This window comes from Macaca thibetana, chromosome 8 (assembly GCF_024542745.1).
Source record: "Macaca thibetana thibetana isolate TM-01 chromosome 8, ASM2454274v1, whole genome shotgun sequence".
In the NCBI taxonomy this organism is placed as follows: domain Eukaryota; kingdom Metazoa; phylum Chordata; class Mammalia; order Primates; family Cercopithecidae; genus Macaca; species Macaca thibetana.
The window spans coordinates 24,824,863-24,839,662 of record NC_065585.1 but is presented as its reverse complement, the minus strand read 5'-3'; the positions used below and the strand labels follow the sequence as shown (position 1 = coordinate 24,839,662).

At 39.2% G+C, this 14,800-nt stretch overlaps 1 protein-coding gene across 3 annotated transcripts in view; it reads left to right on the top strand.

Annotated features, from left to right (window-relative positions):
* Positions 1-14,800, top strand: part of COL14A1 (collagen type XIV alpha 1 chain) — a 245,408-nt gene that overhangs the window by 184,229 nt on the left and 46,379 nt on the right. For all 3 annotated transcript variants that reach the window (XM_050802163.1, XM_050802164.1, XM_050802165.1), the window contains exons 38-40: positions 661-756; positions 2,250-2,303; positions 2,665-2,718. In XM_050802163.1, the coding sequence (XP_050658120.1) occupies positions 661-756; positions 2,250-2,303; positions 2,665-2,718 (204 nt within the window). The remainder of the gene's footprint in view (positions 1-660; positions 757-2,249; positions 2,304-2,664; positions 2,719-14,800) is intronic.

Genomic DNA, 14,800 nt, shown 5'->3' with positions numbered 1-14,800 from the left:
CAGGAGAATCACTTGAACCTAGGAGCGGGAGGTTGTGGTGAGCTGAGATCGTGCCACTGCACTCCAGCCTGGGCAGCAGAATGAGACTCTATCTCAAAAACAAAAAATAAAGAAGGAAGTAAAATAATACTAAGCCTAGGGAAGGTCATTCAGTGGACATTGAAGCAGTTATAGTGTGATGGCAGCATCAAAGTAAGGAAGAAAGCAGAGGCTAGGTGCAAAGTTCTCAATAAATGCAGAGGAGTCCCCCTGAGGTAGGTGGTTGACAGTAGTGAAGACAGAGAGAATGTAGTTCATCTGGACGGTGTGAACCTTCCCAGACTAGGAGGGTGGTCTTGAAGCACTTATAAATTTGTTATGGAGTGTGAGGGGTCTCATTACTTACATAATTGGCATAGCACTCTTATTTACAGAAGCAAAAGTAGTAATGATAATCATAAAGTTGCAGCAATCCCTGTGTGTTTACTTTTACGGTTTACTGATGACATTTTGCCTGGAAGGTAAATCATTTGAAGCTTGATGTCTTGTTATCCTGAGTATTTCCTATCTTGGGAAAAACTATATAAGAAAACAAATTATAATTGTCCTAAGCAGAAATATTTTTTAGATGTCAGAGAGTCTAACTTACTTTTAGGATGATACTTCTCTGTTGCCTTCCAGGGACCAGATGGCCCTCGGGGTGAAGTTGGTCTACCAGGACCTCAGGGTCCACCTGGACCCCAAGGACCAAGTGGTCTGTCCATTCAAGGAATGCCCGTGAGTTATGTTCAAACATTCAGATGGATTTTATTGTTGTCTCTTTTTCATGCGGTTACAAAGAATGAACTTTTGTCTTCTGTGGCTTAATAATGAATATCAGTCCCTTTGAAAACAATGACGGAGTGTCATTTCACTAATTGTGCCCTTAGCCATTTTTTGTTCAATGATGAAGGTCTTTTAACAAATAAGTACATGCATACTATTGGAGGTAGGTCCATCCACAAATATTGTGTCTATAGAGAAAGAACAAAGCTTCGCACATATAGCCCTTTTTCTCTTTTAACTAAATTCTTAATGGATGTGATAACATCCAGAAAGTAACAAATGTTATACAAATTTAAGTTTTTTCATTATGTGTAGTAACTGCTGACATAAATTAATAAAAGCCGTTTATTCACGATCCTTATCTCAGATGATATCGAAGTGCAGTTTATGGAGAGTGAGAGTTTTAGAATTTTAGACAGTGTACTTTATATAGCTGCATTTCTTTGGAAAGTCATTTTGTACCATTGAAAAAAAGTTAATTCCATTCACTAATCTTCATTAATCTTCCTATAGGGGTCTACAGTTAAGAATAAAACCAATCTCTTTAATTCATGTTGGAAGCAACCAGATCCTTTTAAGCATAATTTTTGGCAATCTTTCTGCACATATGATTGTGTCTGCCTAGCTGGGAAGTTTCTCCTACAGTGTTATTTTTACATTTTAGAAAGCATTAATGTGCCAATTTGTGTAATTACTACTAATAATAAACATTGGTTGAGGTCTTACTACATGCCAGATTCTGTGTTTGCTTTTCCCTTCTTATATTCCATTTGAGTATCTTCTAGCCAAAGCAAAACAAAACAAATCTACATAGATATGAGATTGTAAAATCCAAACTGTAAATAATACTGAAATGTTCAAGTCTGCCCTCCATGTATTTACAGTATTGGCCTCACCATATTAGACTGTATATTCTATGTTAAAACTATCCTGGTATATAAATGTTCAGCTCCATACGAATGTTTACATAAATGGTATAACATATGTGGAAAGTGAAATATATTCTGTTGGCTGGGTGCAGTGGCTCATGCCTGTAATCCTAGAACTTTGGGAGGCCAAGGCAGGCGGACCACTTGAAATCAGGAACTTGAGACCAGCCTGGCCAACATGATGAAACCCCATCTCTACTAATAAAGTACAAAAATTAGCCGGATGTGGTGGCGGGCATCTGTAATCCCAGCTACTCGGAGGCTGAGGCAGTAGAATAGCTTGGACCCGGGAGGCAGAGGTTGCAGCGAGCCAAGATCGTGTCACTGTACTCCGGTCTGGGCAACAAGAGCAAGACTCCATCTCAAAAAAAAAAAAAAAAAGGATATATATATTCTGTTTAGATGTTAGTGTGAACACAATTTACTTTGGAAAATATTTAAATAATGAGAGAGGGAAAAGAAAACGCTAAGAATTTCCCTATGTTAACTTAACTCTGTATACTTTTGGATATTCAGGGAATGCCAGGAGAAAAAGGAGAGAAAGGAGATACTGGCCTTCCAGGTCCACAGGTAATATTTTTATTTTTTAAGTCTATTGCTGTCAGTCTACACCTTTGCCAAGGGGGGAAAAAAAGCTGGAGCTTCTGAAGTCAGTTGTGATCTTGGTAAGTGTTTTCCATATTAAAGACTGTTTGCCTGTATTCACTTACCCTAAGCCGCTTTTGAGAGTCACACTGATGTTCCTCAGGTGAGCTCTGACAGGGAATGTTCTTTGCCCATGAATAACTTCTAAGTCTGAATTGTGGGTTACAAAGGGTTCACCATTATGCTCTTAGGTTTGTTTGGAGGCCTTCATCTATTTCAGGGAAGCTGGGTGAGCAGATGACTCATTCCTGTGAACCTGACTCTTTTTTGTCCCTGTTCTACATAGGGTATCCCAGGAGGCGTTGGTTCACCAGGACGTGATGGCTCACCAGGCCAGAGGGTAAGGTCTTGCCCAAGGTTGGTTTTTAGCAAAGTAGACTTTTCACCAGGTCACTCTTGTTGCTGACTGGCTTCTATGTAAGGAAGTCAAGCCAGTTTTTGCTTTTTGTTTTCTCCTGTTGATGTATATTTCACCTATCCTGTATCTATTTCCCTTCACTGACATCTTCTATGTTCATTACTTTGTCAAACCCTAGGAACTTTCATCAAACCTTCCCAAATTAGCACATCCCTTTCCGAGTGCTCCCATAACCTGAATATAGTTTATTGTGTGCATTGGTTTAGTAGGTTTCTCCAGTTCTTTCGAATCCTTGAGGCATACATGTAAAGGAAATAAAGAACCATATGAATTGAAATTTAAATAGAATGGCTTTCTGTAGTATCGCTTACATGGCAATCTCCATTTATTTAATATAGTTCAATTATTGGTTCTTTTCATCTGTTCAAGTGGACAGCAGTACAATAAAGTGTAAAGATGTTCAGGAAAGGGATACATTAACATCTGGTATTTGTTTAGTCGATAAGGTTTTACTGAACCAGGTTTGAGGTTCTTGTTCTCAAAGAGTTTACAGTTTATTGGGAAGACATACAAGTAAATAAGAAATTTTTATTACATGCTATAATGGGAGCAGAGCCCTGTGAAAACACAAAGAATGGATAACCAAGCTAGACTTGGAGGCTGGAAGAAGGCTTCTCAGAGGATGTACCATCTAGGCCGAGTCTCGATTGAAAGATAGAAGTCAGCCAGGTGAACAAGGAAAGGAAAACTATTGCAAGCAGAGGGAACAGCATATACAAAGAGATAGAGGTGAGGGAAGCTGGGGCATTTCCAATATTGTATTTCATTTAGTTATGGCAGGAGATTAGAGTAATTGTGTGTGTGTGTTGAATGCATGTGCACACATACTTAGGTGTGGGGCGATTGTTAAGAGATGAAGTTAGAGAGGTAAGCATAAATTCACTTAAATCATCTATTTTTTTCCAACTAAGGATTTTGAACTTTAACATGAAGGCAATAAGAAGTCATTAAATTTTCAGCAAGGGACACAGAGGCTGATCTTCCTTAAACTGTCACCGATTTAGACATGTGAGCAGCTCCACAGTTTTCCTCAAGACTGGATTATATAGAGTGGCAACCACTTAGATCCAAGCCAATGAAGGACAACACATCTGGCGTTCACTGGTGTTCTTGGTCAAACTTACTAGGTTAGCAAACAATTGACCTGAGCGCTCACTTCTCTACTCAAACAAGGCTTGCTTTTAGCTCAGGGCAGCTACACTGTTCAAGAATAGTGAAATTGTTCTTGTTTTTTTTCTATAGAATGTAGATGTGCAACCCTTCTACTTCCACCCCGCTTTTTTTTAACACCAAACTTTCGTTTGTGTAAAATCTCAGTGTAGTCTCTGTTCATCAAATGGAATTACTTAGTCCGTGAAACATGTTTAGGTGAATGTATCTGAAGAAGGCATTCTGTAACAGTTAGATTTATGTAGCGTTCTTGTTGTACATGTGGAAGGAACATCTAGAAATATTTATATATTTTGGCAAAGGGCGTAGGCTAAGATCCTGTGTGGTTACACACCTGGATTCCTTCGTGATTCCTGAAGTTCTGAAAATGGCAATTCTAAAGATTTAGTTTGGTGAGTTTATTTGATTTATCTGTGCATGAAGTCCAATCTTGGCAAAGAACTCACAAATCAAACATGTTGGATTAGTGTTTGAATCATTTGGTTTTGGAATTCTTTCTTTTAACACCAATATACCAACACAGACTTTTGATAAATATTTTGCTATCCCTCCAAACGTGTGTTCCTCTATAGGATTAAAAGTCTTAGAGCTGTAATAAAGTGATAAGATATCTATACTTGGATTTTATTTTACTTTCTCTTCCAATCTGGAAGTCAAACTTTTAGAGTATGTCTGATTCTTACTTTGAAAACATATTAGATGGAAGTGGGCTTGCTTTTCCAAACTAGATTTCTGAGGATACTCATTCTTTATAGGGCCATGTTTAAAGAAAAGATTATATGAATCCTGTGATGATTCTTTTAGGAGAGATATTTGAAGGCAATATCATTTCAATGTGCAACAGGAGGGGATGCCATTCACACAGAATAAAACAAAATGGTGCCCCTGAAATTGTGTAACATGGCTGCCTTGCTTGAGAGAAGGACCACATATTTTATCAATCAGCAATGTCTTAATCAAGCACATATAATATGCTGTGTACTACGCTCAGCCTGGACAGAGTTGTTCATTACTGCCTACGGGGAAGAATCCAGAAGAAGAGAGAACTTCAATGGCAGAGGGAGACAGTTTGTAGACTATTTACCTAGAGGAGATGGAAGGAAGGGATAAGAGCATGGCTATTCCCTGGGGCCAGAAAAACAAAAGGGTCTTCTCAGAGACAGTAGAGAAGGAAAGAAGAAATGAAGGATGGATTAAAAATGCCTATTTAGGTGGCTGTGATCTGTTCAGTCAACTGATCTGAGGGCTTAAGGATAGTAAAGTTCTAACACGGTTAGATATTAATAATTACTGGGCAGGATTGTAAGGTAGGAGGCCCAGGACAACTTTCATGGTGGGAGACAGACCTTGGACACGAAGCACCCCAGAAGACATGCTGCACTGGAGGGCCAGCTCTCCCTGGTTTGGCAGTAGGAGAGGAGGTACTGTTTATAGAGTAAGCACAAACACCTTGCAGTTATTCCTGCTCCACCTCAGGCCATTCTAAAAGGCAAAGCTGCATTTGGGGAAAAAAAATTACAACAACAATAATAACCATGGCTTGGAACAGACAGAGAGCAAACGCAGGATGATGCAACTTACTGCTGAAATGACTGAGAAGACACTTCCAGAAAACTCCCCAGTCAGGCTTCACTGTCCAGAAATTCAGGAAGGCAAAGTTTTTTATTTCCCTCCACTCTGAGCACTGAAATCACTTAATGTTACTGTGCCTTTATTTCCCCAGTCCTGTGTGAGTAAAGCCTACTCTAGGGAAAGGAGAAGGAAGCTGCAACAAACATTTTCAATGATGTTCAATGGGTGCTTTTAGCTCCTTGGACAGTGTAAGGAGTACGTGAGTGTGGTGTGCGGTAGGTTTGGTGGGCTATTCCTTACTGCTCATTTTTCTTTCTTTTCTATCTTTGCCTTCTCTTGTTTATTTACTTATTTTAATTTTAATTTTTACAGATAAGGTCTTGCTCTGTGGCCCAGGCTGGAGTGCAGTGTTACAATCGTGACTCACTGCAGCCTCAAACTCCTGGGCTCAAGTGATGCTCCCACCTCAGCCTACCAAGTAGCTGGGACTGCAGGTTTGCACCACCATGTCTGGCTAATTTTTTGTTTTTGTAGAGATTGGGGTCTTGTTATGTTGCCCAGGGTGGTCTCAAACACCTGGCTTCAAGCGATTCTCCTGCCTCAGCCTCCCAAAGTGCTGGGATTACAAGCACGAGCCACAACACCTGGCCAAATCTTTGTCTTCTCTTATTGACAGGCACAAACTTAAAGTGCAAACCAGGTGCCATCACCTTGACTGAAAGCTTAGGGAAAGGTTAGCATCCCTTTCCTGGAGCTGAAACCAATAGTACCCCTGAATTTAACCTAGAAGGAGAGAGATCTTAACAAATAATAAAAAGGAGAAGATGAAACATCTTTTCTTCTAATGTTTCTAGCTTATTCTGGCTTTTCCCAAGGGGAATCTTTGACTCTTAGAGGTAGCTCTTATTCAACTCTGGGCCTGAGGCCATAAGCAAGTCCGGTAAAAACTGGACTTCTTCATTGAACAAGTTGCAGCCTCTTGCTAGGCAGCCAGTAGAGTACAGGACCACACTTTGAAAAGCAATAGTGCAAGTTCATATTTCATAGCCAAGTGCATTGAGGCATTCAGTTTTCATTCCAGGTCATTCCAGAAGAAAGCGTTTTCGTCTCATCTTTCATTGCACTGTAAATCTTGTCACTGCTCTCATCTCCTTCCTCTTGTTTTCTTGGTATCTGTGACCTCAGGACCTATCCTGTGATCTTTGAGCTCCTCTAATATAGGGTGGATTTCTCAGTCCCCACCCTAGACATCAGGGTGGTCCCCAGGAAAACTAGGAAGAACAGGCAAGACATGGATTACTTCATGTTTCCAAGCCTCACTTTCCTCAGTGGTAAAGTGGAAAAAATAATATTTGACTGCAGAGAATTGTCATGGAGATTAATTCATATAAAGCATTTCTCTATAAAAATGTGATTTTAGCTAATATTAGTATTCACTATTTTCAAGGTAAACTTAAGTCTGGACATTTATAATATTTTATAAGGCTTGTACTTGACATTTCAAGATGCCCTAGAAGAATAAAGAAATACAAAAATTCCTTTTTTAAAAGCAAGTTAAATTTTTTTTTCTTGGATTTCAAATGACAAGGACACCAGAAGCATGCTTCTAGATTGTGCAGGTTTTATGTCTACAAAGGACATATTTGTGATGAATATTCCATTTCTTCAAAAGTGAGTTAGACTTGACATGCACTTGAGAAACTGAACTTGAGTCAACTATCTGGATTTAATTTTTATCATAAATGTTAAGCAGTGATGAAATATTTATCTAAGGAATATTTTGTAAAATACTAAGATTCATGATAATTATTCCCTTGAGCATCTTACTCCTTCTGAAGAGGATGTGTAAATACCGTCACAAAACTAGTGGAGGGAATAATTTGATTTTCTTCTTTGTGGGTCTAGATGGGTTTTATAAAATCCCAAGAAAGCCTTTGTGCAATCAGCCACAGTGATGATGGTATATGCAATTGAGACTAAGCAGATTATTTTAATAAAAATAGCAGCAACTACTACCATTAATTATTGAGTATGTGCAGGTGCTTTGCAAATATGATATTCTCCAGTCCTCAGAATAACTACGAGTGCTAGGCATTGTTATCCCCATTTTACAGACAAAGAATCTAAAGCTCAGAAAACTGAAGAAACAATGGCACACGGCTAGTAAGTGTTAGAGCTAGGATTTTAATCCATCTGCCTGGCTCCTACACTTCACTCTTTCTTTCCACAAAATTACATTCGTAAAGATCACCATAGGATTTTGTTACTGTGAGAAAATCTTTCTCAAAAGAGATATTTAATAAGCAGGACTTCAACATGGAAGATGTCTCACTCAGCATTTTGGGGCAATAGGAACCCAGTGTGGGTAGCTTTCTTGAAGAAGTAGATACTGATACTACACCCATAAAAATATGCTTTCTTGATCTCTTTACACCATTACCTGGAGAGTGGCACACCTGGGCACATCTGAGAAGAGAACAGTTACTAGGACACATTAGTTTCCTGTTATTACTGATTCTAAGGATACTTCTGGACTGGGCACGGTGGCTCACGCCTACAATCCCAGCACTTTGGGAGGCCAGGGCGGGTGGATTACAAGGTCAGGCGTTCAAGACAAGCCTGGCCAACTTGGTGATACCCTGTCCCTACTAAAAATACAAAAAATAAATAAATAAATAAATAAATAAAATAACTGGGCATGGTGTCACGCGCCTGTAATCCCAGCTACTCAGGAGGCTGAGGTAGGAGAATTACTTGAACCCAGGAGGTGGAGGTTGCAGTGAGCCGAGATCGCACCACTGCTCTCCAGCCTGGGTGACAGAACAAGACCCCGTCTCAGAAAGAAAAAAAAAAAGATACTTCTGAAATTGTCTTTATCTGAGACACAGGCGTGGTACAAATAGTAACATCTGCTTTGCACCCTGGTTCTAACACTGTCCTTCAGCGTCAGGACTTGCATTTTATATTGGTAAACCAGCAGTTTCCTAACTTAAGTCATCAGGTTGTTGTTTTGTGTTTTAATATACAGATTCCTGGACTTCAGTCTCAGAGATTTGGAATCAAAAGGTCTTAGGCATGACTCAGGAATGTATAGTTTTTAAAAGCTTAATGATTCTGATAACCAGCTAGGTTTTGGAATTACTAGGTAGTATATTGTGTGAGACCTACCGATGTCAAAGTGATTTCTTTAATAGACTATTGCTGGTATTTTGTTTTGTTTTGTTTTAATTCACTGAAGTCATCACTGCAGGTTACTAAAAATGTACATATGTTTATATTTATATAGATACACATTGAAATTATAAATGAGTGTGTATATATTAAAAATCGTATATGTGGACCGCATGTTCTCACTTATAAGTGGGAACTGAACAATGAGATAACATGGACGCAGGGAGGAGAACAACACACACTGGGGCCTGGTAGGAGGTGGGGTCAGGGAAGGAGAGCATTAGGAAAAATAACTAATGCATGCTGGGATTGATACCCAGTGTCAATCCCAGCTCGGTGACAGGTTGATAGGTGCAGCAAACCACCATGGCACACATTTACCTATGTAACAAACCTGCACATCCTGTATGTGCACCCTGGAACTTAAAATAAAAATAAAATAGTATGTGTGGTACATGTGCAAGATATGCAGGTTTGTTACATAGGTAAATATGTGACATGGGGGTTGGTTGTACAAATTATTTCATCACCCAAGTATTAAGCTGTTAAACCTAGTATACATCAATTATTTTTCCTGATTCTCTCCCTTCTGCCATCCTTCACCCACTGATAGGTCCCAGTGTGAGTTGTTTCCTTTTATGTGTCTGTGTGTTCTCATCGTTTAGCTCCCACTTATAAGTGAGAACATGCAGAATCTGGTTTTTCTATTCCTGCATAAGTTTGGTAAGAATAATGCCCTCCAGCTCCATCCATGTCCTGGCAAAGGACATGCTCTTGTTCTTTTTTGTGGCTGCATGGTATTCTATGGTGTATATGTACTACATTTTCTTTATCCAGTCTATCATTGATGGGCATTTAGGTTGATTCCATGTCTTTGCTATTGTGAATAGTGCTGCAATGAACCTATACATGCATGTGTCTTTATAATAGAACAGTTTATACTCCTTTGGGCATATCCCAGTAATGGGATTGCGAGATTGAATGGTAATTCTGTCTTTAGGTCTTTAAGGAATCACCACACTGCCTTCCACAATGGTTGAACTAGTTTGCACTCCCACCAATAGTGTAAAAGCATTCCTTTTCTTCCACAACTTCACCAGCATCTGTTTTTGTTTTGTTTTGTTTTTAACTTTTTAATAATAGGTATTCTGACTGGTGTGAGATGACATCTCATTGGGGTTTTGATTTGCATTTCTTTAATGATTAGTGATATTGAGCTTTTTTTTTTCTATATGATTGTTGGCTGCATGTATGTCTTCTTTTGAGAAATGTCTGTTCATATCCTTTGCCTACTTTTTAACGGAGTTTTTTTTTTTTCTTGTAAGTTTGTTTAAGTCCCTTAGAGATGCTAGATATTCGGTCTTTGTCAGATGCATAGTTTGCAAAATTTTTCTCCCATTCTGTAAGTTGTCTTTTTAGTCTGTTGATAGTTTCTTTCGCTGTACAGAAGCTCTTTAGTATAATTAGAGCCCGTTTGTCAATTTTTGCTTTTGTTGCAGTTGTTTTTGGCAGCTTTGTCATGAAATCTTTGCCCATGCCTATGTCCTGAATGGTATTGCCTTGGTTGTCTTCGAGAGTTTTTATAGTTTTGGGTTTTACATTTAAGTTTTTAATCCATCTTGAGTTAATATTTGTATAATATGGTATAAGGAAAGGGTCCAGTTTCAATCTTCTTCATATAGTTGGCCAGTTATCCCAGCACCATTTACTGAAAATGGAGTCATTTCCCCATTGCTTATTTTTGTCACATTTCTCAAAGATCAGATAGTTACTGGTGTGTGGTCTTATTTCTGGGTTCTCTCTTCTGCTCCATTGGTCTATGTGTCTGCTCTTGTACCAGTATCATGTTCTTTTGGTTACCGTACCTCTGTAGTACAGTTTGAAGTCATGAAGTGTGATGCCTCCAGCTTTGTTCTTTTTGCTTAGGATTGCCTTGGCTATAAGAATGAGATAGTGTCCTTTTAAGCAACATGGATGGATCTGGAGGCCATTATCCTGGGTAAACTAACACAGGAATAGAAAACCAAATACCACATAGTCTCACTTATAAGTGGGAGCTAAACATTGAGTACATGTGGACACAAAGAAGGGAACAATGGACACTGGGACCTACTTGAGGGTAGAGGGAGAGAGGAGGATAAGGATCAAAAAACTACGTATTAGGTACTATGCTTATTACCTGGGTAGCAAAATAATCTATACAACAGACCCCTGTGATATGCAATTTACCTGTATAACAAACCAGCACATGTACCCCTGAACCTAAAAAAAAATTTAAAAATAAATGAATAAATAAATGAAATAAAAATAGTATATGTGTATATATAACATATAAATAGATGTATATGTTTATCTGTGCATATATACATATACATTTTTAATATGTGTGTGTGTGCAAGTTTGTGTTACTGAAAATTTCCCCATGTGACCCAACACAAGGATTGATCCTGGATCTCTAGCCTGGGACAGTGTTTGCAGGGTGTGTGGCTTCTAGTTGCTTGGCCTCTTAATCTGGTGGTTGGTCTTAATCCTTTGCTGCAAGTAGCAGCCTTATTTCTTATGGCTAGCTGCCACACTAGTCTGCTTACAGAAGTCCAGAGCATGCCACAGGGTTGAAATGGTGCAACAGGGGTTTCTTCAAGAAGCATTTCTCTAACCCTGACTGCTTGAGCCTGGCTGGCCCCTTTCAACAAATTCATCTGTTGCCAGCTGCTTACAGACCCCACTCTACCCGAGGGCATAGCGTCAGTTGAATGACCTTAACAATTGGCCAGAATCTTAAGGTTAGTTATCATGACCTACCATTGTCGGCTTCAAAGAATGAATGAATGAAGAATATTATAATTGAGTCATTAGTTCTAAGCAGTATTTCTGCTGGCTACAGAAACAAGTATTCTCCCTTCTGACTTGATTTTCAATTGCAACACTATTTATGGGCAGGTCAGTTTTTGAGAGACCATGGGCACAGTACCTACAAACTACAAACTTTTAAAGAGCCTACCGAAAAATGTTTAGAAACTTGAAAAAAAGCACATATATTTGTTCTATAGTATGGAAAAGAAAACTGCAAAAATGGAAATTAAGAAGTGTTTAATTAAATGTCTATGTAACAATATGCTTTGCCAATTTCAGCCATAGTTAAATTTAGTGTTTATTCAAATATTAGTGATTTTGAAAGCAGATTGTGGGTTAGGTATACTTTTGCTGATAAATCATAGCCAACCATAACTTAATAAGTTGCTCATTGGTAAATGTTTTTAAAAGCAAATTATAAAAATCCTTTCAAGTTTTTATAGCAAGAATTATTTTTAATGTGGACTATGGGTGCATATTAATATTTTGAGGTAGGAATATTAAAAAGGAAAAATGCCTAGAGCTATTCATGTTATTTAAAAAAAATCCCTGTCTGTGGGTGACTGATTTCATGCATTTAAAAAAAAAGTCAGCCTAAGTGAATTCACGTATTATGCTTATTGTTTAACCTTCTATTTCCTAATATTCACTGTACATTGCTTAATTAAATGTTCTGCTGTTTGTTTGTTTTTGAGACAGAGTCTCACTCTGTCTCCCAGGCTGGAGTGCAGTGGTGTGATCTTGGCTCACTGCAACCTCCACCTCCTGGCTTCAAGCGATTCTCCTGCCTCGGCCATTTGAGTATCTGGGCTTACAGGTGTGAGCTACCATGCCCGGCTAGTTTTTGTATTTTTAGTAGAGATGGGGCTTCGCCATGTTGGTCAGGCTGGTCCCGAACCCCTCAGTGATCCACCCTCCTCGGCCTCCCAAAGTGCTAGGATTACAGGCATGAGCCACCGCACCTGGCCAAGTGTTCTGTTTTATATGAGGTTGCTTAATCCCTAAACACACATCTTCTTAGATTAGCTCCCTGGTGTAAAATGGAAAATTTATACATATAGAAAGGTTTGGGGACATGCAAGCACTTTTTTAGCTGTCAATAGTTGAAGATCATTCATTGAGTTCTGATTATAGTTAAGCTGAATGACAAAGCTAGAATTTGCCCATTAATTTACCCTACAAAATGCAGATACCTTACAAAATTTTTCTTTTCACCAAGTTTATTGCTTTTATATAAAAAGCTTCTGCTACTGCTGCTCACCCTGAAATGAAGTTGTGAGAAGAAGGGCCTGAACTCTGCCTTTTTAAGAGTTGACTGGCTTGCCAGTGAGAGCTGTAACATGCAGTGGTGTGTGAACAGGGAGACTCATGCCATGGACCCAACCATTCTGATTACTTGACTTAAATTCCACCTCTTCTGTGAAAATGTCTCTGTCCCCAGGCCTGGGTTAGGTGCGCCTCCTACATGTTCTCATTGGAACTCTATAGTATCTCAGTATAACACATTGTTGATTTCTTTTCATTGTTTGACTATCCTCAAAACTGTAAACTCTTAGAAGAGGGGCTGTCTTGTTCATCATTGTTTACCTAGAGCCTAGCAGAATCCCTAGCATGTGCTACCTGTACAGATATTTCTGGATAATACGACAAATGCAAGGCTTGCAAATGAAAACTCTTTCAAAGGTAGGTTTACTGGTGTCATTTAAGAGTTTAAAAATAAAACTATTTTGAGATGGAAAATGTGAAGATCTTTAATTTTCTAGGGTTAAGAAGAAATTTTAGGAAAAATGGCTTTGTGTTTTTGAAATGGTGTTAAGGCTAATATCCTTTTAGTTATCACAATTTATAAGAAAAATTTAATTTGAGACAATGCAAACAGATAACTTACAGTAATGTTAAAAACACTTTTGTTCTTGGTTGGGTGCAGTGGTTCATGCCTGGAATCCCAGCACTTTGGGAGGCCAAGGCAGGTGGATCGCTTAAGGTCAGGAGTTCAAGACCCGCCTGACCAACACGGTGAAATCCTGTCTCTACAAAAAAAATACAAAAATTAGCTGGGTGCGGTGGTGCATGTCTATAATACCAGCCACTCAGGAGACCGAGGCAGGAGAATTTCTTGAACCTGGGAGGCGGAAATTGCCATGAGCTGAGATTGTATCACTGCACTCCAGCCTGAGCAACAGAGTGAGTGAGACTCCATCTCAAAAAACAGAAACAAAAACAAAACCCACCTTTGTTCTTGAACAAATTTGTTCTTTGTTCTTGAACCATTATATCTAAAAGTGTTTAGTTATTCATGAAAAAAGTGCCAGAATAAAATGCATTGTAGTGGATGCTGTTGGTGCCCTGATTGGATCCCTTTTACCTGGCGAGTGAACTACATCACCAGCTGCTATGGTGCTGACTGATAACAACTCATAATTGTCCCCTTCTCCAGAAAATTGCCCTTGGAAATGTTATCTTGGCCCTCAGTCAATGACTAACTGATTTGGTTCATAGACTCTTACTGTGAGTCAACTGTGATGTGTAATTCACACTCCAGAGCTCCCCATGGGATCAGGCAGAAGTTTAGACAACTCACTACTCTACCTAACCTCTTCCCTGCCCCTACCCAACTTCCTTCACTACCTTACGGGTTTCTTCCAAGAACACTCCTGCAATAAGTCAAATACACAAGGATCTGGGTCTGCTTCTAGGATCCTAACCCTAAGCTTTTACTGAAATGAAATTTCAGCTTCTTGGAGTAGGATGACTCCTGATGTCTTTTCGACATGCTTGCAGAGGGTTCAAGAGCAAGGAGAATGACACCAGCATTCCCCTCACCCTATACATTTCCAGACGCATTCTACTTGTGATTCACACTTACTTATTCAACATGATAAGTAGAGAAGGAGTCTCAATTTTATTCAAATTAAGTATTTATTAGTGCAGTGCCTTTTTTTTTTTTTTTTTTGACATGGAGTCTTGCTTTGTCACCCACTGGAATGCAATGGTGCAATCTTGGCTCACTGCAACTTCCACCTCCCAGGTCCAAGTGATTCTCGTGCCTCAGCCTCCCAAGTAGCTGGGATTACAGGCATGAGCCACCACACCTGGCTAAGTTTTGTATTTTTAGTAGAGACAGGGTTTCACCATGTTGGCCAGGCTGGTCTCGAACTCCTGACCTCAGGTCATCTGCCCACCTCAGTCTCCCAAAGTGCTGGGATTACAGGCATGAGCCACTGCACCTGGTCACGTG